General features: G+C 61.0%; 2 protein-coding genes and 1 non-coding gene across 3 annotated transcripts; 2 read left to right on the top strand and 1 right to left on the bottom strand.

Moving 5' to 3' along the window:
* Positions 1-715: 715 nt before the first annotated feature.
* On the bottom strand, positions 716-11,909 carry TMEM259 (transmembrane protein 259). The gene is given in 12 exon segments (XM_033197599.1): positions 716-1,470; positions 1,473-1,959; positions 2,120-2,219; positions 2,402-2,534; positions 2,615-2,698; positions 2,776-2,833; positions 2,917-3,017; positions 3,092-3,214; positions 3,467-3,577; positions 4,202-4,301; positions 5,123-5,404; positions 11,561-11,909. Coding segments are annotated over 12 exon segments (1,857 nt in total). The 5' UTR covers positions 11,783-11,909; the 3' UTR covers positions 716-1,414.
* A 400-nt stretch (positions 11,910-12,309) lies between these two features.
* Positions 12,310-12,416, top strand: LOC117076932. Its single transcript, XR_004434545.1, has one exon. It is a non-coding gene; the product is annotated as a U6 spliceosomal RNA (small nuclear RNA).
* Positions 12,417-16,080: 3,664 nt separating this feature from the next.
* Positions 16,081-27,151, top strand: CNN2 (calponin 2). Its single transcript, XM_033198539.1, has 7 exons — positions 16,081-16,819; positions 20,630-20,751; positions 21,585-21,651; positions 21,752-21,889; positions 24,777-24,893; positions 25,063-25,209; positions 25,720-27,151. Exons 1-7 carry the CDS (start codon positions 16,757-16,759, stop codon positions 25,993-25,995), a joined length of 930 nt encoding a protein of 309 aa, XP_033054430.1. The 5' UTR covers positions 16,081-16,756; the 3' UTR covers positions 25,996-27,151.
* The last annotated feature ends 522 nt before the right edge of the window (positions 27,152-27,673 follow it).

Below are 27,673 nucleotides of genomic sequence, written 5' to 3'. Positions count from 1 at the left end.
GTGGTGATGGGGCGGACCACGTCCCAGGACGACCCAGACTCACCCCACCAGCTCGCCTCCAAGCCGGCCGCGGGGTGCTGGAGGTTCGCGCAGGTCCCCCGCCCACCCCCGGACGGCTCTGTGCACACCGCAGCTCCCTGGTGGTGCCTATCGGCCACCCTCTGCCCTCAGTGGCCCCTGCAGAGGCCGAGGGCGCGAGACGGCTGCCCCGACAGACACTGACCAGGCCGGTTCGGTCTCCAGCGGCCCCGAGGTAGAGCAGCAGCAGCAGCAGGAGCCGCCAACGGCTCCAGAGGGCTGGAAACGGGAGCGCCGGGTCGTGGACAAGGAGCGCCGCGTGCGCTTCCTGCTGGAACCCGCTGTGGTTGTGGCGCCCCAAGCGGACGCGGAGGCGGAGGATGCGCCGCGAGAGAGCCCCGTCTGGCTGTGCTCCAACGGCCGCCCCTCCGCTGCAAGGCCCACGGGACCCCCGCAGCCCGGGGAGCTGCAGGAGCTGGAGCGGTGCATCGAGATAGCGCGCGAGCGGCTCCGCCAGGCCCTGGTGCGGCGCGGCGAGCTCCGGGCACAGCTCGGGGACAGCGCACGCCACCGGCCTCTGCACCTGCTTCAGGCCACAGCAGCCCCAGGGGAGGACCCACCACACTCTGGCTGACGGGGGAGCCGGGAATAAGGTGGCAGCCAGGCCCTTTGGGCTCAAGACACACACATAGTGCAGTGGGCCGCTGTCGACAGTTTATTCTATATACAAACACAATTTTGTACACTGCAATTAAATAGAATGGAATGAGCGCTCCTCCGCATTCCTCTCCGAGTGACTGGTTTGGCCACCGGCCCACTCCACCCCGAGAGGGGCTGGCTCACAGCCTGGCTGCTGCCACTGATGTTGGCGCCTGCACCCCACGTCCCTATGCCAGAGGCACAAGCTCTGCTCTCCCGGGGACTCCAGGCCTGGTGCACACGCGGGGAGGGCCGGGCCATGGAGAAGGCACTGCAGGGAGCACCAGGCAGAGCCGGGCTGAGGCCGGCGGGGACAGCGCTAGGGTCCAAGGCCCCGCTCCATCCCAGCCTCTCCACACCTCCGCCTTGCTCAGAGACCTGCACCATGGGACCCCACTCCATCCTCAAGACGGTTCAGTACAGACCTTTCACCAAGCCCCCTCCAGAACCTTCCATGGAACCCCACCCCCTCTCTGCTGGCCAGCTCAAACAGCTCACTAGCCGGTACAAGCCTCGGGCACAACCTCACACCACGGGGAGGGAAGCCCGCCTTCCGAGCAAACCCCATGACACCCTGAAAGCCCCCGACACAGGCTGGGCAGTCCCAGAGGAAGGAGGTGGCCCGACTCCCCAGCCCCCACGGGCCCAGAAGGTCAGGTCCAGCCAGCAGGGGTCAGAGGCTGCTCAGCTGTGCGGCTCAGGACCCAGCCTCCAAGGGCGCCTCTGTTGGGGCCATGGAGGCCGGGCTAGGCCGCCCACTGCAGCTGCCAGGGGAGTTGTGTCGGAAGCTGCGGAGTCACTCGTAGGGACACTGTCCTGAGGGGCGTGGGGGAGGCCCCCAGCAGGGCCCAGCGGGCTGGCTGGACGCCGCTCCAGGAGGGAGGCGCTCAGGCCGGACAGGAAGGAGGCGTCTGTGATGATGGCAGCGGTCTCTGCCATCCAGCCCAGGTCACCACCGGCAGCTGCTGCCACTGAGGCTGCTGCAGCCACCAGGGAGCTGGGCGCCGTAGCCACAGGCCCGGGACTCCCACCGGCCGCGGGCGAGACGGGGCCCAGGGCGGGGGGCTGGCTGGCAGAGTCCGGGGCGGTAGCCGGGGCGCCCGAGTTGTTGTTCATGTCGTCGGGCAGCGCCGTGGGGGTCCCGGGGCCCAGTGGCGGTGCCTGCAGCAGCATCTCCTGGATGCGGACCTGCTGCAGGATGGCAGGCAGCTCGTAGTGGTGGAAGAAGTAGATCATGGAATGCTGCGGGAGGGAGGGCGGGAGTCGGGACAGGCCGCCCCTGCTCCGCCCAGCCACTGCTCCCAGAGGGCAGCCCACCCCGCAGGGCTTCTTCCCAGGCTGCGGCCTCTCCCGCTCGGAAAGGCACGGCTGGCCCGCCCCCGGCTTGCCGCCTGCGCCTCACCTGGATGAAGAGCCAGGAGGTGACCAGGGCCAGGCTGCTGTACTGCCCATTGAAGCGGTAGTGGTAGGCATAGAAGGCGAAGTGGTAGAGATAGAAGAACCTGCGGGGCAGGGTGTGAAGGCGTCGGGGCTGCCCCGCCCCACCGCAGGTCCCACCCCGCCAGGTCACGCCCCTGGGGTTCCCGCTTGGCACAGCCCCCGGCCCCTCCTCCAACACCCCTCCATCAGCCCCCGACCCCTGCCCACCAGCACCCTCTCCATCCTGCCCCCGCGCCGCGCTCACCGCAGCCAGTGCCGCTTGCTGGTGCTGGTGTGGCAGCAGATGGCGTCGTACTGGTCCGCGAGCCACACGATGAGGATGATGTAGAAGGCGGTGGTGGTGTCGTTGAAGAACTCGGACATGATGGCCTCCATCCCTGCGGGGAGAGGCGGCGCCGATTGGAGCGGGCGGGGCGGGGTGCGGCACAGGGCGGGGGAGGCCGGGTGGGGTCCTCACCGACGAGAGCCAAGATGACGGTCAGCAGGGGCGCTGCGGGGAAGGCGATGGCCATGTTCATCTCCAGCATCTGCAGCAGGTCCACTGCGGGCACAGGGCGGCGGGCGCCCGGTGAGGGCCTGGAGAACGCCCACCCCGCCCCGCGCCGGCGGGCCACTCACCGATGAAGACGAAGATCTGGTGGTGCGAGTACCGCAGCAGCATGGACACGCTCAGCGTCTGCAGGGGGCGCGCGGGAGGGGCTGTGAGGGGCTGCTTGGCTCCCGCCCCGCCAGCGCCCACGCCCGCCCAGAGGCACTCACGAAGATGACCATGATGACGAAGGCGGCCAGGTAGGACGTGCGCGCCATCCACATGCTCACGAAGCGGTAGTGCTCGCCCGACACCACGTTCCGCAGGAAGCCTACGGCGGAGAGGACCGTGAGCGCCCGCCGCAACCTGCGCCCTTGCAACCTCCGGCCCCAGGGCGTGCCTCACCCTTGTTCTCCTCGTTCTCCGCCAGGCCCTTCACGCTGGACATGAGGATGTCGTCGTAGCCCAGGAACTCATCCAGCAGCAGGCGGCTGAAGCGGTCCCCGAAGCACTGGTCCCGCGTGGGGTCTGCGGGCGGGTGGATCAGGGAGCCGGGAGCCCTGCCCCAGCTGGTTCCATCGCTGAGGCCCCACTTGCCTCCCGGTCCTGCCCGTTCTTAGGAAACCCACTCAGGAACCCCAGCCCTGGGAAGCGTGCCTGGGGTGGGGCAGACCCCAGTGCTTCCTGCACAGCCCCCAGCCCCGCACCTGCAGGAGGAGACCCCAGGGAGGAGGGGAGGCCCCGCCATGGAGCTCCCCCAGCCCAGCAGCTCAGACTCACCCAGGGTGACCACCATGACAGGGATACTCAGGCGCTGGCGGGTGGCCGGCGACAGGCGCAGGAAGCCATACTCCAGCGAGTACTCCACGATGTACTCGTCCTGTGGCCACACTACGGGGCGGAACCAGGGGCAGGTCAATGCCTCCAGGAGAGGCAGGTGTTGAGGGGCAGAGGGTGAGACCTGCTGAGCCCTGGGCCCCTGGTGGGTGCTGGGAGGACCCGACATGGACACTGGGGATGGTGCCCACTCACGCGGGTGTCCCGCCCTGTGTGCTGCCGAGGCTGGCCAGGCTCCTCCGCCCGTGGCCCCTCTCCCTGGCTGGGGCTGGCTGGATGCAGGGCTGCCCCTCTGCCCTGGCGGCCCGTCAGCACAGCCCCAACACTCCACAGGCCGCGGCCCTCTGGATAGACCGCCTGCTGCTGCCAGATGGGCAGGGGCAAGGGCTTCCCTGAGCACAGCCAGCCGGGCTTAAAGCCAAAGGGGCCCATCCCCTCCAAGTTGCCATTCACAAGAGGGTCCCAGAGAGAATGAGCTGAGCCAGTTACCCCAGGCCCTGAGGTGTCCCCACAGCCTCGTGTGCTGACAGATGGGGAAGTTGAGGCACAGAGCTGCCCTGAATGGTTCAGGGCATGCGGCCGGCAGGCTGGGGATGTTCGGAGGGACCCCACCTGCACCCCGGCACCCAATGGCTGGGGCAGCCCTGTGAGGCAGTCCACCTTTGGTGGGTGGCCTACCTTTGGTGGGCGTCTCGGGGAAGGGGAACTCCTGGCTGTCATTCAGGGCCTCTGTGCTACTCGGCGGCTTGAACACCTTGGGCTCGATGTCCAGCTCAAACTGTGGGTGACCAGGGACCGGGGTGTCAGCAGCGCCAGCCCAGGCTGTGAGGACCCGGCCTGAGGATGCAGTCCTGCTGACGGGAAGGGGCTGGGTGCCTCAGCCTCTGCCCCATCACTGAGCAGGCCAGGGCAGACTGCATGTGCCTCCTGCCTCCGCTGGGACCCTACCTCAGCACCAACCCTGCCCTGCTGTGAGGCCATCTCCAGGCATGCGTCTGAGTCCTGAAGCTGGGGAAGGGCCAGCCACAGACAGTGGACCCCATGGAGGGATCCATTATGCTCTGGCCAAACGCTCAAACTCTTGGGGTTGACTTTGTGGGAACAGGTGGGACCCCACACCCTGACTGCTGAAGCAAAAAGATCCCCCACCAGGCCGTGGGGCCCAACACAGCCACCTGGTCCCACCCGTGCCCGAGGCCACCACAAGCTGACCAGGCACCCAGCACCTCTGCAGGCAACGCGGCCACCTGAGGACAGCGAGGATGGGCCCAGAGCTCTCACCTCCCAGCCCCAAGTCCTCCTCAGCTATTCCTGCCCACTGCACCCCTAGGCCCAGCCAATCCCCTCCCGGAACAGCTGGACTCTCGAAGGCCGGAGTCTGCCCAGCCCAGGCCTCCAGCAGGTAGACAGGTGGAGGGTTTGGCTTCAGAGCCCCCAGCCCACCAAAAGGCCGTGACAGGCAGAGGCAGGCCTGTCTGCATGCCAGGTCCCTGAAAGTCAAGAACCCCAACATCCTGTCCGTGTCAGGAACTGCCCCTTCAGCCATGAGCATTTATGGGGCACCGGCCTCCGCCGCGGCTGAGCCCAGGCCTGGCTCACCTTGATGGAGCTGTTCCCAAACATCTCCATGGTCAGCTCCTCCTCCTCCTCGTCTTCTGCGTCCAGGCTGCTGCCTGGCTCCATGGCCAGGCCCGGGAAGCTCCCAGGGCCTCCGCCGTCACAGAACTGCAGGAAGACCGGCGCGCGGCTCGAGTTGTGCCGCACCTCCACACGCAGGATGCCCTCGCGAGGCCACTTGTCACGCACATGCTCCAGGCAGTTGATGGGCGAGCGGGAAAAGACGATATGGATGTAGGCCAGGACGAAGAGCACAAACAGGGCCTGGGGGACGGCCGGCAGTCAGTGGGGTGCCCCAAGGCCCGCTGCAGCCAACACCTGAGGTCCTACATGGTGGGGCACGCTGGGCCGCCCAGGACAGGGGAAAGGAAGGAAACCCCAGAAGCCAAGTTGGGCTCTGAGGACCCCGGGTCCCTCCCACACTGACTGCACCTGGCCAACCCCTCACGCAGCCCAAGTGACTGAGGATCCCGGGGACACCCCACTCCAACCCTGGAAGGGCTCTACCACCTGCAGCTTGGCTCTGACAGGCCCCCAGGGCTTAGGCGATGCCTGTGACTGCCCCGCACCTCCTCAGGGGTGAGCCGGATAAAGCCAGCAGGCTGGGGCCCTCTCAGATGTGCACAGGACCCCCCAAACCAGGGAAGAGACGAGGCTGGACTCAGACCCACCAAGTGGAGCACACCAGGGCTCTCTGCTAGGCAACAGCTCCCGCCCTGCAAGGTGCAGCCTGGGTGCTGCTGCCACCCCAGGGCCACCAGCTGGGCCCACTGCCTACGAAAGACCGGCACAGCCCTCCACAGCCCTCCACAGCCCTCCACAGCCCATCCTGCTGCTTCTGCCTCACCTTCCACTGTGTCCCCAGCACTCTCCTGATCTCACCAGCTAAAAATAGCTTCTCTCACCCGACGGGGCGCCCTGTGCACCCCTCCCAGGCCTGGCGGGGCCAGCCGCAGCTGCTGGGGAGACAGTGGACCTCCGTGGCTGGGCAGGGCGCCCCGCGGCAGGGCCAGCCTGTGAACTGGGGTGGCACAGCTGTCACCTGGGGGCTCCTGCCCAGGGGATGCTTGGGACATTTGTGGTTGTCACAACTGGGGGAGCTCCCAGCATGGAGTGCGTGAGGCAAGGGATGCTGCTCACCACCCAGTAGTGCCAAGGACGGCCCCACCTCGATGTCCACACGGCCTGGGGAGCCCACGCCCCAGCACGCTGCAGGCACAACTCAGAGGGGAGCCCTCAGTTCAGGGCAGCCCCTCTTCCCGGGAGCCCACCTCACCATCTGGTAGCTTGGCTGCCCGCTGTACCTCCCAACCTGAGGTCTAGGCAACCCCGAACCTGGTGAGGGTCACGTCCACCTGCTGCCTCGATCTGGGAAACTGAGGACCCAGCTGGGCCAAGGGGGTGCCCACAGCTACATGGAACCCCAGACTCTCAGGGAAAAATTGACCAGACTCAAAACCACAGGCCAGAGAGGCCTGCAGCACAGGACCCCTCCCTGACCTGCTGGCAGGTGCACCGAGGCCCGGAGTGCAGTGAGCCACCTGTGGCCGCACAGCCATGGGCAAGACCACCAGGAGCCTCAACTCTTCCATGCCCACAGGGAGCCGGGCCTCCTCTCCAGAGCCCTCTGCAGACTGAGCAAAGAGCCGAGTCAGCAAAGCAACCCACTTCTGGCCCGGCCGCAGTGCTGTGACCTGAGGGAGGCCCTGAGTCTGAGCACAGATGAAGCCCTGGGTGCAGCCGCACCTGCAGCTGGGCTCGCCCCATCACACTCGCCAGGTCCAGGAGCTGGAGAACCCCTGGGCTGATCTGAACTGCATTTCCAGTCCTTACAGCCAAAGGAGAGCAGGGGATGGAGGTTCGCACAGCGCTGAGATTGAAGCAGAAACAGGCAACAGCAGAACCCTGACCTCCAGGCATTCAGGTCCCCGCCCACAGATGCCGAAGGTACAAATGGGTGGTGGGCGGGAGGAGGGGGCAGGGCCCTCTGCTGGGGAGGGCTCCCCTGTGTCCTGGCGGAGGCAGGGAGGGCAGTATGAACGGTGGGCAGCCCTGGGGCCCGAGATGCCTTCAAAGCACTTCCCCCATATGGCATCTGGCGACAGGAGCCACGGAGGCTGAGCCCAGTGGTGGCTCACGGTCAGACGCTGACCCAGCAGTCCCTCGGCTCAGCACCCTCAGGAGACAGGGGCCGGCCAGGCCCACGGTGGATGCGCTGGTGGCCATGCTCAGCCTTCCAGGCCCAGACGTCCAGCAGGAGCTGTGCCCAGGACAGCTATGGACCCTGTGCCAAGATGTTCCAAAAAGTGCTGACACACAGTGGGCCGAGGTCGGGGCTGCCCAACGCTTCCCAAGGGATGCACGGCTGTTACCGTCCCTGGTTTACAGACGAGGAACTGACGCAGAGGTCCTGACAGACCTGGACCTGCTGAGGTCACATGGCCAGGAGGGAGGGGCCGGGGCAGTGCCAGGCTGCACGCTGAAGGCCCCACAGAGAAGAGCAGTGCCTGGGGTCGCCCTGAGGAAGGGTGTGAGTGACCTGTGCTATGAAGACAGCAGACATGATGAGAGGATGCCAGTGTCTTCACACAATGTGCACACACTCCAGTGGAAGACTCCAAGTCCCCCAGACGCTATGACTCAGATGTCACTATGTCTGCCCCATCAGGTGCTCCGTGCTGACCAGGCTCAGGAACCCCCAGCCTGGGCCCACCAGGGTCCTTCTTCCCTGACAGCCTGACCAGGAATCTGCCCCACTGGACAAGGCCTGCTCCCACCAAAGCCACAAAACAAGGAGCAGGCACCGCCCAGCCAGACACAGGCTCATCCTGAGTCCCAGGTCCTCCTTCCCAAGACCTGTCATCAGCTACCTTGCAGCAGACACCTCACCTGGCCCGGCCTGGCACCACACGCCCAGGCAGCCTCGTCCACGCCCACAGCAGCCCTCCCCAGGGATCTCAACTGCAAATGCTCCCATGGGCCCCTGGCCACCCTGCGCCCTCCACCTGGCTCAGCCACTGGCATGTCTTGGGTGGTACAGACCCCTACACTCCATGACCCTGTCCCTGACCCTAGCTCCCCAGCAGGTGCCCACCTGCTCCAGCCTCAGGGCCTTCCCACACGCCCTCCAGCTGCCTAGACACCCCGCCCCGTCCCACTGGCTGTGGCAGGACGCCCTGCCCACCCCCCACAGGAGTCACCCCACCCCTATGGCCCTTTCTTCCTCCAGGTCAGCCCACACACCGCTGCACCCAGCCTGGGGCTGTGCTCACCACACCAGGAAGCTTCCCGGATGTTCTGGCCACGGCTCCCAGGGCACCCCAACACTCAGCCACCAGGTGGGCCTTTCCCTTCCTGTCTCCCCACAGACCTGGAGGACCAAGAGCAGCCTGCTCCCTCTCTGGGTATCTGAGCGACCCCCAGACTGACAGACAAGCCTGCAGAGCCACACTCTCCTCCCCAGGTGGGGCACAGAGCCCCCAGCCCCGGCCAGGAAACACTACCTGGGGCTCCCCTTTGTCCACCTGGGGTGCTTCCCACCTCCAGGCCACGGGGGCCTCTCCTTCCACTGCAGCCTCACACAGTGGCCTCAAGGTGACAGGTCCCCCATTCAGAGCACGGCCGCTGGGGTCTCATATACCCTGTCTTTCACCCTCACAACGGCCCCACCGGAAGAGCCCGTTACTCCCCATGGCTAGGGGTGGGCCCTTGCCCATGTGCAGTGCGCTGAGTCGAGACCCCCTTCACCCTGTGGGCATCCACTCAGTGGTCACCTGGGTCCAGAGCCCAACTGCACAAGTGCGGGCACCCAGCGATAGTGCCCTAGGATGGACGGTCTCTGCCACGCTGGCTTCGGGGCCATGAAGGCCACCAGAGGTGGATGCTGAGGCTGAAGGGAGGTCTCCCCAGGGCCTCTGGAACACAGGTCCCTGCTGCCTCCTCTCTCCCTAGCACCTGGCACTGCCTGATATTTCCTAAAACCACCCAGGCAAGGGTGAGGGGCTGAGGGGCCTCGTGCTGGCTCAGGGCTGGGAGCTCCTGGCATTTCCTAAAGCCACCCAGGCATGGGGGAGGGCCGGGGGCTCCAGGCCAGCTCAGGGCTGGGAGCTCAGCTGCGCAGGGGCCACAGGATGAAGAAACCTTGAAGGGATCGTACCAGGGAGGACCTGGCTCTCTGCAGGGAGAGCCCCAGAAGCCAGGTGGGCAGGAAGCAGAGGAACCTTCTGGAATTCAAAGTAGCCTCTGAAAGCCAGTCCCAGCCTGCACTTTGCAGATAAGTAAAAATGAAGGCGGCAGGGTCAGATTCTAAGCCACCAGAGTACTTGGTGGAGAATTCACAACGAACCGATTTCCCCACCCAGGCCAGGCGCCGGGGCTCACACCTGTAATCCCAACATTTCGGGAGGCCAAGGTGGGCAGGTCGCCTGAAATCAGGAGTTTTGAGACCAGCCTGGCCAACATGGCAAAACCCACGTCTACCAAAAATTTAACAGAAGTAGCTGGTTGTGGTGGTGGGTGCCTGTAATCCCAGCTACTCAGGAGGCTGAGGCAGAAGAATTGCTGGAACCCAGGAGGTGGAGGTTGCAGTGAGCCGAGATCGAGCCACTGCACTCCAGCCTGGGCGACAGAGCAAGACTCTATCTCAGAAAAAAAAAAAAAAAAAAATTCACCACCCAGAGATTTCGCAGCCCAGAGGCCCCTGCTGAGGGAGGAGGGATGGGGATCGCTGAGAACCTCCCCAGAGTCTCCACCCGACACAGGAGAGGGGGGACCTCCGGCTCTGGTCCAGCCCCATCTGACCACCTCTTTGAGTGGTGCCTGCCTGGAGATAGAGTTGGGTAGGCTTGATCCCTTTCCAAACTGGGATGTGGTGGGACGGAAGCCCAGGCAACAGGGATGCACCTCCCAGGGAGGCTGAGCTCTGTGGGGGGAACCTGGCCTGGCACCCAGCACACATCTGCCACAAGCCTAAGGAGAGAGTGGCTCCATCCTGGACCCAGGCTACTCCATGGAAGGAAAACCCACGTCCACAGACCAGCCTCCGTCCAGTTTCAGGTCCCGTCTGTGGACCCCAGAGCCAGGAAAGGCCGCCTGCCTGAGTAACCCTCACAGTCCTGCTCAGGTGCCCAGAGGCCACCACGCCACTCTGGGGGCTGCAGGAAGAAGGCAGGAAGGATGACGGGCTGAGCTCTGGCCTGGGGAGGCCACGGATCTGGAGGCTAGGGGGCCTCCCTCGAGGCGGCGGTAGGCTGGGACCTACACCCAGGTCTGCAGGACCGCCAAGCTCCAGCTCCACCTGCCAAGCCCAAAAGAGCAGCCGGCTCCTGACCAACAGGCCTGGCCTGCCAGCCTCAGCCCCTCATGCAGACTAGCTCCAAAAAGCTCACAGCGCAACTTCAGCACCCCGGAAGCCCCAGTACTGCGGTGTTCTGATGCAAAACAGAAACAGCCGTGGCTCCATTTCCCCCGGTGGTCCAGGAGCCCGGCCAACTTGTTTTCTGAGGGGCTGCAGCTGCTGCTGAGCCCCTCCTGTCACCCAAGACTGACTCCTTCTCAGAGGGACTCAGGCCGATGCCAGTCCTGCCCGGCTGAGACCTCTGTGCCATCTGAGGAGGGCAGGAGGGGACAGAAGCCAAGACGCAGAGGTCGGTGCCTCATACAGGAGGCACAGGAGACAGACCCACAACCTGAGCTCCTGGATCAGGAAGGGGGTGGGGACCTAGTGGAGGAGGCCGGGATGGGCTGGAACGCTGCTGCTGGTGACTCTGCCGCTAACCCTAGGGAGGTGACCTCAGCTAAGTCACATTCCCCTGAGGCTCAGGAGAGGGGAACGGGGTGGGGGCAGGTGGAAGGCTACAAGGAGGGAGAGAGGAGAGAGCCCCACCAGGAGGAAGAGTGGGGAGTGGACTTCCAGGGCTGGGGTTGGTCCGAGGGAGCCCTGGGTCAGGCTGGGTTCCTGGCCAGCACATGGGGAGGAAAAAGAGGCCTCGGGACTGAGGGTCACAGGCGGCAGAGTCAGGGGTCAAAGGGCGGGAGGTGCTACGTCGCAGGCCAGGACTGGGCTCCAAGCCTGGGTAGATGGGGACCGGGGAAAGGCGGTCGCCGGGGTCAGGATGGGCCCTGGAGGGGGCTGAGAGTGAGGTTTCCAGAGTAGAGAACAGCGGCTTCTAGTGCAGTGGCAACCGGCCTTCCCGGGTGTACGTCCCCGGGCGGGATGGGGTCACGAGACGGTGTCCCTGGCCAATCCCAGGGTCAGAGGTCGCGAGGAAGGGCCCTAATCGGTGGGGTCGGATCTGGGCCTCAGGGTGCAGGGTGGCGCTCGGTGTCCCCAGCGAGGTCAGGGGTCGCGGTCGCAGGTCGCAGACATGGGGGTCGGGCCAGGCGCTGGGGTCAAGGGTCGGGGGTCGGGGCCGCGGTCACCTTGAGCAACACGAAGAACTCGAAGAGACGGCGGAAGGCGGGCGGGAAGAGCCGCGAATAGGTGACAGCCATCTTGAAGAACAGCGCGTGGAAGAGCCGGTCGCGCACGTTGATGAGGGGGTTGGGGTTGAGGTTGGGGGTGCGAGGCCCGCGCGCAGGGGCCGGGCCGCCGCCGCCATTGGGCCCGGGCCCCGGAGCTCCGGGCGCCGCGTGCTCCGACATGCCGCCCAGCGTCGCGCCCTAACGGCCCGCAGGTGTCCGAGGGCGCCTCCCGGCCGCCATCGGCCGCCCTTACCGCCGCCGCGCTCCTCACGGCCGCCCGGCCGCTGCCGCCATCTTCCGCCTCCTCGTCCTGCTGCGGCCCTGCTGCCGCTAGCGAGTCGCCACGCCGGGCAAGAGCGGCCCCCCTGCGCCTGCAGGGCACGCTGGGATACCAGCGGCCGCCCGGGGAAGCCTCACCCCCGCCCTCGGCTGCGCCAGGGGGCGGGGCTACATCCGGCCCACCTATTTTGCATATTGATACCCACAATCCACCGCGTCTATGAGGCCGGTAAAAGACGGTAAAATTATGATAAGATGTGGGATTTTGCGTGATCAAAGACACTCAAAGTAAGTGCAAGCATAGAATTCGTTTGGCAATATACAACTGTAGGAAGTTATGCTAAATATAACAGTGATGATAAGTTCTCCTAACTGTAAAGTATTTAATTTGAAGGCCTTTAAATAACCGTAGCTGGCACCCTTGAGCCGTGCTCGCTTCGGCAGCACATATACTAAAATTGGAACGATACAGAGAAGATTAGCATGGCCCCTGCGCAAGGATGACACGCAAATTCGTGAAGCGTTCCATATTTTTGCAGCTCGTCAGCTCGTTTTGCTTCCCTTCGCCGGATCCCGCCATGTCCGTCTCCCCTGGCACCAGAGGTTGGCGATAGAACAATCTGGCCGTCCCCACTCATGCGTAGCGCCGTGCCACCTGCCCCTGTAGCCCTTGGGCAATAATAAGTGAATGCTCTTCAGGGGCACGTATTGAGTGCCTGCTGCCTACATAAGAGGATACTACGGTTTCTGTTTTTGTTTTTTTTTTGTTCGAGACGGATTCTCTCTCTGTCACCCAGGCTGGAGTGCAGAAGCGCGATCTCCGCTCTCTGCAACCTCCGCCTCCCGGGTTCAAGCGATTCTCCTGCCTCAGCCTCCCAAGTAGCTGGGATTACAGGCACGCGCCACCGCGCCCGGCTAATTTTGTATTTTTGGTAGAGACTGGGTAGCTCCATGTTGGTGAGGCTGGTCTCGAACTCCCAACCTTAGGTGATCTGCCCGCCTCAGCCTCCCAAAGTGCTGGGATTACAGGAATGAGCCACAACGCCCGGTCCAGACAGGGTTTTTTGTAGATCCATGTTGCCTATGGTCTGAACTCTTGAGCTCAAGCAATCTGCCAGCCTTAGCCTCCCAAAGTGCTAGGATTACAGATGTGACCCACCAAACCCGCCCCCAAAAAAGTTTTTGTTGTTTTTTTTTTTGAGACAGAATGTCACTGCCGCCCAGGCTGGAGTGCAGTGGTGTGATCTCGGCTCAATGCAACCTCCGCCTCTTGGGTTCAAGCAATTCTCGGCCTCAACCTCCTGAATAGCTGGGATTGCGGGCGCCCGCCACCACTCCGGCTAATTATTTTGTATTTTTAGTAGAGACGGGGTTTCACCATCTTGGCCGGGTTGGTATTGAACTCCTGACCTCGTGATCCGCCCATCTCGGCCTCCCAAAGTGCTGGGATTACAGGCGTGAGCCATAGTGCCTGATCTGTTAATTTTTCTTTTTTAGAGACAAGGTCTCACTCAGTCACCCAAGCTGGAGTGTAGGGATATGATCATGGCTCACTACAGTCTCCACCTCCTGGGCTCAAGAAATCCTCCCACCTCAGCCTCCCAAGTGGCTGGAATTAAAGGCATGCACCATCATCCTCGGCTAATTTTTTAAAACATTTTTTTGAGGTCAGGAGATCAAGAACATCCTGGACAACAGGGTGAAACCCCGTCTGTACTAAAAAATTGCAAAAAATTAGCTGGGCTTGGTGGCAGGCGCCTGTACTCGGGAGGCTACTCGGGAGGCTGAGGCAGGAGAATGGCGTGAACCTGGGAGGTGGAGCTTGTAGTTGAGCCGAGATCGTGCCACTGCACTCCAGCCTGGGCGACAGAGAGAGACTCCGTCTCAGTAAGATAAAATAAATAAAATAGGCCGGGCGCGGTGGCTCAAGCCTGTAATCCCAGCACTTTGGGAGGCCGAGACGGGCGGATCACGAGGTCAGGAGATCGAGACCATCCTGGCTAACATGGTGAAACCCCGTCTCTACTAAAAAATACAAAAAACTAGCCGGGCGACGTGGCGGGCGCCTGTAGTCCCAGCTGCTTGGGAGGCTGAGGCAGGAGAATGGCGTAAACCCAGGAGGCGGAGCTTGCAGTGAGCTGAGACCCAGCCACTGCACTCCAGCCTGGGCGGGGCAGAGCGAGACTCCGTCTCAAAAAAAAAAAAATAAATAAATAAATAAATAAATAAAATAAAATAAAATAAAATAAAATGTATTTGCTTCCCTGATGGCACCAGCCACACTTCCAGTGCTCAGTGGCCCCGGGGCCAGTGGCTACAGTAGTAGACAGTGCTGCATTAAAAATTTCCTTCATCTCAGAATAACAGAAATGGTCAGCACTAGTCTAAAATGAGATTCGTCGGCTGGGTGCAGTGGCTCACGCCTGTAATTGCAGCACTTTGGGAGGCTGAGGCGGATGGAGCACCTGAGGTCAGGGGTTTCGAGACCAGCCTGGCCAACATGGCCAAACCCCATCTCTACTAAAAATAAAATAAAATAAAATGTGTCAAATTCCTACTCATGCTTCAAAACCGCATCTCCCTTGCCTCCTCTTACATGCAGCTTTCCTTGATTCCTCTGACAGAGCCCCAACTCTCCCTCCCTGTTCCTCCAGCCCCAAGCCTCTCATTCTGTCCTGTACTTGCTCATATAGGGAAACAGGGTGTGGGGGTCCGCTTGGGCCAGCTTATACAGGGAATCCGGGTTGGGGGTCGGCCTGTGCCAGCTCTGTCTTCCTGGGCATGGGCTGGGCCAGAGCTAAGGTCACCTGAGAGCCAGCACTGCCTGACAGGAGACTGCCAGAAACTTTTTAATAATTTATTATTATTAGTTTTTGAGATGGAATGTCACTGTGTCACCCAGGCTGGAGTGCAGTGGCGCGATCTCGGCTTACTACAACCTCCGCCTCCTGGGTTCAAGTGATCCCTCCCACCTCAGCCTCCTCAGTAGCTGGGATTACAGGCATGTGCCCCCATGCCCAACTAATTTTTTTTTTTAGTAGATACGGAGTTTCGCCATATTAGCCAAGCTGGTCTGGAACTCCTGACCTCAAGTGATCTGCCTGCCTGGGCCTCCCAAAGTGCTGGGATTACATGCGTGAACCACCCGGATTTTTATATTTATTTATTTTTTTTTTTTTTAATTTTTTTTTTTTTTTTTGAGACGGAGTCTCACTCTGTCGCCCGGGCTGGAGTGCAGTGGCCGGATCTTGGCTCACTGCAAGCTCCGCCTCCTGGGTTAACGCCATTCTCCTGCCTCAGCCTCCCCAGTAGCTGGGACTACAGGCGCCTGCCACCTCGCCCGGCTAGATTTTTTGTATTTTTTAGTAGAGACGGGGTTTCACCGGGTTAGCCAGGATGGTCTCGATCTCCTGACCTCGTGATCCGCCCGTCTCCGCCTCCCAAAGTGCTGGGATTACAGGCTTGAGCCACCGCGCCCGGCCATATTTATTTTTATTTATTTATTTATTTTTATTTTTGAGACAGAATCTCTCTCTGTCGCCCAGGCTGGAGTGAGTGGCGCGATCTCGGCTCACTGCAAGCTCCGCCTCCCGGGTTCACGCCATTCTCCTGCCTCAGCCTCCCGTGTAGCTGGGATTACAGGCGCCCGCCACCGCGCCCGGCTAGTTTTTTTGTAGTTTTTAGTAGAGACGGGGTGTCACCACGTTAGCCAGGATGGTCTCAATCTCCTGACCTTGTGATCCACCCGCCTCGGCCTCCCAAAGTGCTGGGATTACAGGCGTGAGCCACCGCGCCCGGTCTTATTTATTGATTTTTTTTTTTTTTTTGAGACGGAGTCTTGCTCTGCCACCCAGGCTGGAGTGCAGTGGCCGGATCTCAGCTCACTGCAAGCTCCGCCTCCCGGGTTTACGCCATTCTCCTGCCTCAGCCTCCCGAGTAGCTGGGACTACAGGCGCCCGCCTCGTCGCCCGGCTAGTTTTTTGTATTTTTAAGTAGAGACAGGGTTTCACCGTATTAGCCAGGATGGTCTCGATCTCCTGACCTCGTGATCCGCCCGTCTCGGCCTCCCAAAGTGCTGGGATTACAGGCTTGAGCCACCGCGCCCGGCCTTATTGATTTTTAAAGACAGGCTCTTGCTATGTTGCCCAGGCTGCTGGAGCGCAATGTTGTGATGATAACTCACTCCAGCCTCGACCTCCTGGCCTCAACGGATCCTCTCCCTTCGGCCTCAGCTTCCAGAGTAGCTAGAACTCCAGGTGCAAGCTACCGCACCCAGTAAGAATCCTATTCTCTTTTGGACTAACAAACTCCTACTCATCCATCAAAGCCCCAGCTCCGAAGGCCCCTTCTCTGAGGAACCTGGCCTGGTTCCCTAGTCCACCTCCCAGCTAGTAGAGTTCCCTGGGAAGGGGTTAGACGCCTCTAAGTGGCAGAGAGAGGCCCTCATTCCTGCCCCAAAGGAAGCCTTCTCCCCTCCCCTGTCTGGCAGAAGAGGAGTCTGAGACAGAGAAAGAGTGAGAGCCGCCCAGGAGCTCTCAGCAGGGAGCCGGCAGGAGCGCCACGTCCAGGTGGCCTTGGTCCCTCCCTGCCTCAGTTTCCCGTGGCGTCAAAGGGGGCGGGGGCCCCTCCGGGCCTCTGGTGACGGGGGTGCTGTGCCCGGGCGGGGGTCCGGGGGCGACCGAGGGGGCTCAGGAAGTCCGTGGCCGCAGGAATTCGGCGCCTCCAGGCCTTATAAGGACATTTGCGCTCCGGGCCAATCAGCGGCGGGGGCGTGGCGCGCGGAGCCCAGCGCGTCCCAACCCCGCGCCCGCCCGGCGGTCCCGTCCCGTCCCGTCCCGTCCCGTCCGGCCCCGTCCCGCCGCCCGCCAGCCAGCCATGAGCTCCACGCAGTTCAACAAGGGCCCCTCGTACGGGCTGTCGGCCGAGGTCAAGAACCGGGTGAGTGAGGGGCGTCCCCTTGTCCCCCCCACAGCGCGGCCGTCGCACGCTCGGACCCGTGCAGCAGCCCCCAGGCCCCCCAGCACCTCCCGGGCAGGGAGCTTGGAGACCCGGGGCGGAGGGGCCCTTGTTCTCCCTGACGTCTGGAGGGGGGATGTCTCCGGGCACCCCCGAGGCTCCCGCGAATCTAGGGGAGCAGCCAGGTCTGAGATTCTGGGGGAAGAATGACCCCATTCATCCCCCCAACATCTAGGGGTAGTTGGGTCTGACGTCCTTCCCTCGCCATGGCCCCAGGACCCCCACGTGTGAAGCCCCTGGCACCCTCGCAACCTTGGAGCAGGTCCGTTCAAGGGCCGACAACGCTCTGGCGATCTGGGGGGACCCCAGCAACCCTGTCATCTCCTGGCCACACTTCTGCTTTTGGGTCCTCGTAGCTTTGGGAGGGGAAGGGGCAGGGCCCAGTGGTTTTTGAGAAGTGTTACCCCCCACACAGGAATTTCCTGGCCTCTCGGACACCTTGGGGGTGTCTTGCAGGGAGAAGTGGTAGCTGCTTTGCATGTTCTCTTTGTCCCCATCTGACGAATTTAAACGGATAACAAAGAGGTTCTCTGAAGGTGGCCCTAAGATATGTGGGGTTTTGTAACCTGGAAGCAAGAGCTGGGGCCTGGCAGGTCGCAGTGGCTCACGCCTGTAATCCCGGAACTTTGGGAGGTGGAGCTGGGTGGATGGCTTGAGCCCAGTCTGGGCAACACGGTGAAACCCCGTCTCTATAATTAAAAAAAAACAAAAACAAAAAACCAGGGCTACGGGAGACACTTTTTAAGAAAGCACTTGTGGTTCTGGCTCAGAGAAGGCCAGATGATTCGCAGGGTCACACAGCAGGGTCCTGGACAGGATTCCTAGGGAAAGTGAGTGGGGGGCGGGGGCTGTGATGCCAGATCCACAGAGAGGAGCCGGACCTGACCCTCCAGGACCTTCCAGCTGGAGCGGGGTGTCGTCCCCGCCCACCCCCTCCCCCAACGCCCACTGGACACCTGGGAAGGTGTCCTTACAGCTGGCTTCTGCAGGGGAACCTGCGTCTGCACGCTCTGAGGGCACTGGCCCTGCCAGTCCCGACAGCCACCTGCCCCGGTGGCACTCCAGGGCCCACAGACTGGAGGGAGAATTCCTGCTTCTCTGCTGTGAGCCCCTGCAAGCCTTCAGACCAGCTCTTGGCCAAAAAGGGAGACCGAGGGTTGGGGCAGCGAAGGCCTGAGCCAGGGTCCCGAGCCCGGGGCTCACGACTCCTCCTCCAAGGGCCATCTGCACCCCGCATTCACAGAGCCCCTCGTGTAGTGGGGTGGGCACCCTGCTGCACCCTGCACACGGCCAGCTAAGGGTACCAGTGTCCTTGGGGACCTCAGAGACGTCATTCCAGCTGCCCAGGGCCACACAGCCCGCAAGTGGCAGGGCCAAGACCGGAACCCAGTACCTGCTGGGCCTACGGAAGTAGGAGAGGGTACAGGAGGGTGGGGCGGCTTCCGGAGATGGGGTGGGGTGGGGGCAGGTCGATACCTGCCCTGGCGGGGGTGAGGGCAGAGGCTGGCAGAGCTGCTTCGCAGGCTCCCCGCGCAACCCTCAGTCTGTCTCTTTGGAGTGTGGGCAAGGCGTCGGCCAGCTTGCCAGGGTCACGGAAGGGTTGCATCCCAATTAGACACCAGCTTCCCCTCCCCCGGCTTCCGCTCACACCCGCTTTACGGGCTGCTTAAAACAGCCAGAGACTGCTCTCTTTCTCCCCCGCTCCCCCGAGGCTGTTTACTCCTGGCAGGATGGCACGGAGGCGGCTCGGATCCACCGTGTCTGCGGCCTTGCATCCCAGCTTGGGGGTCCGGACCCGCTGGGAACAGCTGGTTCAGATTTAGCTGGGGAGGCAGCGTGCATTCCTGGCAGTTTGTGGTGAACGGGAATGTGCTGGAAGGCCGGCAGCCGGGCAGCGGGGGCCGGGGGGGGGCGGGGGGGCGGAGGACGGCAGCCGCTGGGGGTGGGGCCAGGCCAGGCGCCTCTGCCAGGGACCCCTGGGCCCCTGAGCCAGCAGAGATGTGGTGCAACTGGGCAAGGCAGGGCTGAGTACCCAGCAGCTGCCTGTTCTCATTTCTCGGATCAAGGTTGCCAGCTGGGCGGGGCTGCCCTCCAGCCATGGGAAGCCGAGCTGGATGGGCTGTGAGCTGGTGTGGGGAGGCCTCCCCGCCTTTGCCTCCTCTGGGCTACCAGCTGTTTCCAGATAGGTCCAGGTCAGGGGACGCTACCCGAATGATTCCAGGCAGGTCCAGGTCAGGGGACCCTACACAAATGATTCCAGAAAGAGATGAGGAAGCAGAGGCTGAAGGGAACTGTTCGAGGGAACCTGGGGAATTCGGTGCAGAGCAGGGAGAGGGATTTGATTGGATCCTTCCCTCCCTGCCTCCCTTTCTTTTTTTTTTTTTAAGACAGAGGCTCACTCTTTTCCAGACTAGAGTGAAGTATCCCGATCTCAGCTCACTGCCTCCTCGGCCTCCCGGTTCAAGCAATTCTCCTGCCTCGGCCTCCCGAGTAGCTGGGACTACAGGTGCACACCACCACGCCCAGCTCATTTTTTTTTTTTTTTTTTAGTAGGGACGGGATTTCACCATGTGGGCTAGTCTGGTCTTGAACTCCTGACCTCAGATGATCCACCTGCCTTGGCCTCCCAAAGTGCTGGGATTGTGTAGGTGTGAGCTACCACGCCTGGCCCCAACCCTACTTTATTTTCCCTCCAGCGTTTATCTCCTGCTCCCGCCACACGACCTGCCCCTGTGCTTATGGTCCCGTATATGCTTTGCCGCCTGCCTCAGTGCTGTCTCCGCGGTCACTAGTGGCTGGATAGGGACGCTCAAGGTCCCCACCGGTGCACACCCTCTGCCCAGGAGCACACAGCCCATTCCCCCATGGTGGTGTCTCCGAGCACCAAAGGCCAAGAAAACTGGAATGGCCGGGTGGAGGAAGGTGGCAGGGAGTCAGTGGCAAGGAGCTAGGTGCATGACCAGAGGTGGTCAGCCTCCGGGGCAACTTGTTCCGGAGTTGCTAAGAAGCAGGATCCAGTCCCGGCACGGTGGCTCACGCCTGTAATCCCAGCACTTTGGGAGGCTGAGGTGGGCAGATCATGAGGTCAGGAATTCGAGACCAGCCTGGCCAACATGGTGAAATCCCGTCTCTACTAAAAATAAAAAAATTAGCCAGGCGTGGTGGCACGCACCTGTAGTTCCAGCTACTCAGGAGGCTGAGGCAGAAAAATCGCTTGAACCCGGGAGGCGGAGCTTGCAGTGAGCCGAGATCGCACCACTGCACTCCAGCCTGGGCGACAGAGTGAGACTGTCTCAAAAAAAAAAAAAAAGCGGTGGTGGTTGCACAACATTGCAAATGTACAAAACGCTGCTAAATGGTATACTTTCAGGTGGTTGAGGTGGTAAATGTCATGTGTGATGTAGCGGAGAGGTGAGAAGGCAGGGCACGGGGGCAGATCCGGCCAGGTTGTCTTACACCCAGAGTGGATTAGGGCTGATGTACATCAGTGAGTGCTGAGACGGTTGTCTGCCGGCTTGCAGGGTGGTTTATCTGTGCCCGCCTGCAGTGGCTGGGGTGCCCCTAATGATGGGAAAAGGGAGCATCTGGGTGGGTGTGGTGAGGGGGAACCTCCAGGCCCCTCTGTCTCCTGTTGCCCTGGAGTCCCCGGCCCCACCCTGTCCAGAGTTTCTGGGGGACTCGTGCCCGGGGTGCCCCCACCCCAGCTCAGTCTCATGCCCTTTGCTCCACCAGCTCCTGTCCAAATATGACCCTCAGAAGGAGGCAGAGCTGCGCACCTGGATCGAGGGACTCACCGGCCTCTCCATCGGCCCCGACTTCCAAAAGGGCTTGAAGGACGGAACTATCTTATGCACGTGAGTGCACGCAGGGGCCCGGGCTGTCTCACACTTAACGAATCTTGGTTTTTCTCACTCTTTTTTTTTTTTTTTTTTGAGACGGAGTCTGGCTCTGTCACCCAGGCTGGAATGCAATGGCACGATCTCGGCTCACTGCAACCTCTGCCTCCCAAGTTCAAGTGATTCTCCTGCCTCAGCCTCCCGAGTAGCTGGGATTACAGGCGACTGCCACCACGCCTGGCTATTTTTTTTTGTATTTTTAGTAGAGAAGGAGTTTCGCCATGTTGGCCAGGCTGGTCTTGAATTCCTGACCTCGCGTGATCTGCCTTCCTCGGCCTTCCAAAGTGCTGGGATTACAGGCCTGAGCCACCAAACCCGGCCAAAGGTTACTTTATAATAGTGGAAACTTGAGGCCCAGGATGGTGGCTCACGCTTGTAATCCCAGCACTTTGGGAGGCTGAGGTGGATGGATCACGAGGTCAGGAGTTCGAGACCAGCCTGGACAACATAGGGAAACCCCGTCTCTACTAAAAATGCAAAAATTAGCTGGGCGTGGTGGCGGGCGCCTGTAATCCCAGCTACTTGGGAGGCTGAGGCAGGAGAATCACTTGAACCCGGGAGGTGGAGGTGGCAGTGAGCCTAGATAGCGTCATTGCACTCCAGTCTGGGTGATAGAGCCAGACTCAGTCTCAAAAAAAAAAAAAAAAAAAGGAGTGGAAACTGAGGCCTGGGGAGAGGCAGTGAATTTGCCCTGGAAGGCGTGAGCTTGGCTGAGATCAGCATCGGGCCTTCACAATTCTTCATTGTTCATGGAGGTTTCTGTTCCCCCCACCCCATATTGTGCCCTCCAGACTCATGAACAAGCTACAGCCGGGTTCCGTCCCCAAGATCAACCGCTCCATGCAGAACTGGCACCAGGTGAGGGGCTGGTGGGGCGGAGTAGGGATGGTGCTGGGGGCCCATCTAACAGGTGGGGAGACTGAGGCCCACTCACCGTCCCTCTCCTGCCTCCTCCCAGCTAGAAAACCTGTCCAACTTCATCAAGGCCATGGTCAGCTACGGCATGAACCCCGTGGACCTGTTCGAGGCCCACGACCTGTTTGAGAGTGGGAACATGACACAGGTGCAAGTGTCTCTTCTCTCCCTGGCGGGGAAGGTGAGGCCCAGAGAGGGGCAGCCACCTGCCCAGTCACACAGCGGGGTGGATGTAGCTGTTGCATTCACGTGTTTGCAAATTTTTGTTTGTTTTTGAGACGGAGTCTCTCTCTGTCACTCAGGCTGGAGTGCAGTGGTGTGATCTCAGCTCACTGCAACCTCCGCCTCCCAGGTTCAAGCGATCCTCCTGCCTCAGCCTCCCAATTAGCTGGGATTACAGGCACCTGCCACCACGCCCGGCTAATTGCTGTATTTTTAGTAGAGATGGGGTTTCACCATGCTGGCCAGGCTGGTCTTGAACTCTTGACCGGGTGATCCGCCCGCCTCAGCCTCCCAAAGTGCTGGGATTATAGGCGTGAGCCACCGAGCCTGGCCTCGTTTGCAAATATTTCTGAGCATCCACAAGGTGCCAGGCACTTCGGATTCCTTGGTGAACAGGAAAGACATGGTCTACCCCTTTATGGAGTTCAGTCTGATGGAGGAGGCATGCAAAAGTGAACACAGCATTTTATTACGCATTATATGTAAGCTCTGGCCAGGCGTGGTGGCTCACACCTGTAATCCCAGTACTTTGGGGAGGCCGAGGTGGGAGGATCACTTGAACTGAGGAGTTCGAGACCATTCTGGCCAACATGGTGAAACCCCATCTCTACTAAGAATACAAAAATTAGCTGGGTGTGGTGGCACGTGCCTGTAATCCCAGCTCCTTGGGAGGTTGAGCCAAGGAGTTAGAGGTTGCAGTGAGCTGACCGCACCACTGCCCTCCAACCTGGGCAACAGAGCAAGACTCTCTCAAAAAATAATAATACCAAAAGTAATAAATAAGCTGTAAACTGGGAGAAATGCCTTGAAGGAGAAGAATTACACCAATGTTGAGCATCTAGTGACCCTCAAGCCCAGACCAGGAGCGTGGGTGGGACGGTGTCTGGTGTAGACCGGGAGCGTGGGTGGGACACGGTGTCTGGTGCAGTCCGGGAGCGTGAGTGGGAGGGTGTCTGGTGCAGTCCGGGAGCGTGGGTGGGACACGGTGTCTGGTGCGGCCCAGGAGTGTGGGTGGGACACGGTGTCTGGTGCAGTCCAGGAGCCTGGGTGGGAGGGTGTCTGGTGTAGACCGGGAGCGTGGGTGGGACGCGGTGTCTGGTTCAGTCCGGGAGCGTGGGTGGGACACGGTGTCTGGTGCAGTCCGGGAGCGTGGGTGGGACGCGGTGTCTGGTGCAATCCGGGAGCGTGGGTGGGACAGTGTCTGGTGTAGACCCGGAGCGTGGGTGGGACAAGGTGTCTGGTGTAGACCTGGAGCGTGGGTGGGACGCGGTGTCTGGTGCAGTCCGGGAGCGTGGGTGGGACGCGGTGTCTGGTGTAGACCCGGAGCGTGGATGGGACGGTGTCTGGTGCAGACCGGGAGCGTGGGTGGGACAGTGTCTGGGGCAGTCCGGGAGCGTGGGTGGGACGGTGTCTGGGGCAGTCCGGGAGCGTGGGTGGGACGGTGTCTGGTGTAGACCGGAAGCGTGGGTAGGACGCGGTGTCTGGGGCAGTCCGGGAGCGTGGGTGGGACGCGGTGTCTGGTGCAGTTCGGGAGCGTGGGTGGGACGCGGTGTCTGGTGTAGACCTGGAGCGGGGGTGGGACGCGGTGTCTGGGGCAGTCCGGGAGCGTGGGTGGGACGGTGTCTGGGGCAGTCCGGGAGCGTGGGTGGGACGGTGTCTGGTGCAGTCTGGGAGTGTGGGTGGGATGGTGTCTTGCGCAGACTGAACAGTAAGGTCTCAACATTGGAACTGGCCTGGGCTGTTAGAGGAAGGGGGAAGGGCGCTGATTTTCTCCTGGGATAACTGTAGTCCAAATGGTGTTTTCAGAAGCCCACTGTGGCTGCCTGGTAACCTCACATGGGGAATGGCGATCAGGGAGGAGATGGGTGCAGGCATCCCAGTGAGGGGCAGTGCCAGTGGCCTGGCCAGGGTGCCCGGGGATTGGGTAGGAGCAGGTGGTAGAAGGTAAGAGAGAGGAGGTGAAAACCACCTCCCCATGCCCACAGTTCTTGGCCTGAGCCCTGGAAACCTGAGCTGTTGCCTAAAGCAAGGGACACTGGGATGAAACAGCCCTGTCGGCCGGGCGCGGTGACTCACGCCTGTAATCCCAGCACTTTCGGAGGCCGAGGCAGGTGGATGACTTGAGGCCAGGAGTTCAAGACCAGCCTGGCAACATGGTGAAACCCCGTCTCTACTAAAAATACAAAAATTAGCTGGGTGTGGTGGCAGGCGCCTGTAATTCCAGCTACTTGGGAGGCTGAGGCAGCAGAATCGCTTGAACCCGGGAGGAAGAGTTTGCAGTGAGCTGAGATTGCACCACTGCACTCCAGCCTGGGTGACAGAGCCAGACTCCATCTCCAAAAAAAAAAAAATGGGCCAGGCGCGGTGGCTTACACCTGTAATCCCAGCACTTTGGGAGGCTGAGGCGGGCAGATGACGAGGTCAGGAGATCGAGATCGTCCTGGCTAACATGATGAAACCCTGTCTCTACTAAAAAATACAAAAAAAAAACCTAGCCAGGCGAGGTGGCGGGCGCCTGTAGTCCCAGCTACTCGGAAGGCTGAGGCAGGAGAATGGCGTGAACCCGGGAGGCGGAGCTTGCAGTGAGCTGAGATCTGGCCACTGCACTCCAGCCCGGGCGACAGAGCGAGACTCCGTCTCAAAAAAAAAAAAAAAAAACTGAAACAGCTGTATGATGGGTGTGTGGAGTGTGTGGAGTCCCGGACACCTAGAAACATGCCTGAGGGCTCTGCGCGGCAGGCAGAGGGGACAGGCTGTGGCCTGGTCTCTGTGCCACCCTCAAGGCCTGCATCTAGGGTCCCTGGCTGCCCTCTCCTGGTACTCCTGGCCCTTTTCCCTCCACCCAGGCCAAGACTAAGGGGCTGCAGAGCGGGGTGGACATCGGCGTCAAGTACTCGGAGAAGCAGGAGCGGAATTTCGACGATGCCACCATGAAGGCCGGCCAGTGTGTCATTGGGCTGCAGGTGGGTGACAGCTCCCCCAGCCCCAGGGACCACAGCATTGGGGGACGACGGTGTTGGGGGACAGCAGCGTTGGGGGACAGCGACGTGGAGCCCTGTGCTCCCTCAGGATCGGGGAGGGACTGGAAACTTGTTGGATGCAGTCTGACCTCTCCCGCGAACCTCCCTGCAGATGGGCACCAACAAATGCGCCAGCCAGTCGGGCATGACCGCGTACGGCACGAGGAGGCATCTCTATGACCCCAAGAACCATATCCTGCCCCCCATGGACCACTCGACCATCAGCCTCCAGATGGGCACAAACAAGTGTGCGAGCCAGGTGGGGCTCGCCGGGTGCCCCAGACGCCCCTCCCTGTCCCGCCACAATCTGTGGTGTCGGCCCCTCCCCAAGGCCACCTCCGGCTTCCCTCCCCGCGCTCCATCTCAGTCCCTTCCCTAGACTACCTCTGACTTCCCTTCCCGGGCTCTGTCTCCGTCTTGGATTTCAACCTCTGTCGTTTCCACCTGGCTGTGGGTGCCTGGGGAAGTTACTACCTCGCCCTGTCTCATTTTCCCTGAAGGACTGCCCAAAGGTCCACCCAATTCCTCTTTTTTTTTTTTAATCTTTATTTATTTTATTTATTGATTGATTTTGAAGCAAGATCTCACTCTGTTGTCCAGGCTGGAGCGCAGTGGTGCAATCTCGGCTCACTGCAACCTCCGCCCTGGGCTTAGGGGATCCGCCCATCTCAGCATCCCAAAATGCTGGGATTACAGGCGTGAGCCACTGCACCCAGTGAAGGTCCCCTCCTCTCCACCGTGACCTGCTCCACCCTTCCTTCCTCTCCAGGTGGGCATGACGGCTCCCGGGACGCGGCGGCACATCTATGACACCAAGCTGGGAACCGACAAGTGTGACAACTCCTCCATGTCCTTGCAGATGGGCTACACGCAGGGCGCCAACCAGAGCGGCCAGGTCTTCGGCCTGGGCCGACAGATATATGACCCCAAGTATTGCCCGCAAGGCACAGTGGCCGATGGGGCTCCCTCAGGCGCCGGCGACTGCCCGGACCCGGGGGAGGTCCCTGAATATCCCCCTTACTACCAGGAGGAGGCCAGCTACTGAGGCTCCCAGCACGCTCTCTTCCCACATCGTCTCCCCGTCTGGGTTTTTGGGTTTTTCTGTGTTTTCATCTTTGTTTTTTTTTCTTAGCCGGTTCAGTGCTGCCAATCAACCAAGGGTCTGTGAGTGGCAGTGTGGGATCAGGCAGCAGAGCTTTTTTCCCCTTTGCCTTGGTCCTTCGCAGGGCTGAGCCACTGGGCTGTGGGGGAGGGAGGTCAAGGCCATATCCCGATACGTGTAGGGCGTGTAGGGCGAGGGTCCCTGCTGGCACGTTCAGGCTGTGCTGGGGAGAAGAGACTAACCGGTTCCCAAGGTTTCTGGTTGCCTCGCCTCTTCCCTCTTTTGTCAGCTGAGCAGTTTGTGGTTTCTCTGCAAGTTTCAGGAAGTATTCACAAAAGAAAAATACATTTTGTTTTTTATTCCTGAGGAATGGGGCAGGGACAGTGGAGAAGGTGCAGGGAAATCAGTCACCTGGGAAAGGGGGCCCTGCCGTGATGCTAAATATCTCCAGCTCCCGAGTGACTGGATTTCCCCAGGACCAACAGACCTCAGACCCTCAGACCTGCCCCCGGGGCCAGGTGGGGAAAGTGAAGGCCGTACAGGGAAGTGAAATTCTGAGTTGTTGGGCCTAAGCCTGATCCCCTCTCCATGCTACCCCCCCAACCCACTCTGGCCTCAGTAGGTTTTGTTTTAGTTGTGGCTGTCACCCAGGCTAGAGTGCAGTAGCGCAATCTCAGCTCACTGCACCTCCACCTCCCGGGCTCAAGCGATTCTCCAGCCTCAGCCTCCCGAGTAGCTGGGACTGCAGGTGCTCCACCACGCCCGGCTAATTTTTGTATTTTTAGTGGAGACGGGGTTTCTTCATGTTGGCCAGGCTGGTCTTGAACTCCTGGCCTCAGATGTGATCCACCCGCCTCGGCCTCCTCAAGTGCTGAGATTATAGGTGTGAGTCACCATGCCTGGCCCCTCAGTAGGTTTTAAGGAGCCCCCAACCCGCCTCCTTTCTGGGCTCGACAAGCTATACTGCTCCATCTTCCCCTGGCCGCACGCCCCGCCAAGTACTGCACAGGGACCCCCACCCAGGGGCCCTGCTCCATGAGATAATGTGAAATACGATTGTGGACCAAACGCAATAAAACCTCTGTTTGTAAGAAGAAAAGGTGGCTGAGAGAGTTGGCGTCGATGAGGGCGTGTTTTGCTTTGATGCTTTTGTGGGTAGAGTGGGGGTCTTGGGGGATGGGGGGGATCAAGGGGAAAATGTCCAGCTCACCACTGGGAGGAGGAGTAAAAGCTGAAGCCACAGGTGAGTCTGGGTGGAATGAATGATTTGAAGTCCCGCGGTGGAGGGAGAGGCTGAGCTTCCTGGCCAGTTGGAGAGGAGGCAGTTGCCTCAAAGGCTCTCGATGCGCTCTGGCTGCACCCTGCCTCACAACGCAAGCCTCGTGGCCTCAGCCTGGATGTCTCCCCGCTGGCGAACTCCTATTTATCCTCAAAGCCCCAACGGCAATGCCACCGCCTTCCGCCGCGGGAGCCCTCCCCGCGCTTCTCACTCTCCCCAGCGCTTTCAAAGCTGTGGACCCACACACTCCCATTTCAGCTTCACCTCCAGCCTGTGAAATAAATTCTTCCAGAGTGGGAAATGGGTTTTCCTCAAAATCAGGGTAACCATTATGACCTGAAC

The sequence above is a fragment of the Trachypithecus francoisi genome, unplaced genomic scaffold, assembly GCF_009764315.1.
Source record: "Trachypithecus francoisi isolate TF-2019V2 unplaced genomic scaffold, Tfra_2.0 Lachesis_group5, whole genome shotgun sequence".
Taxonomy (NCBI): Eukaryota; Metazoa; Chordata; class Mammalia; order Primates; family Cercopithecidae; genus Trachypithecus; species Trachypithecus francoisi.
The sequence above is the reverse complement of the archived record's forward strand: the minus strand, read 5'-3'. Positions and strand labels throughout refer to the sequence as shown.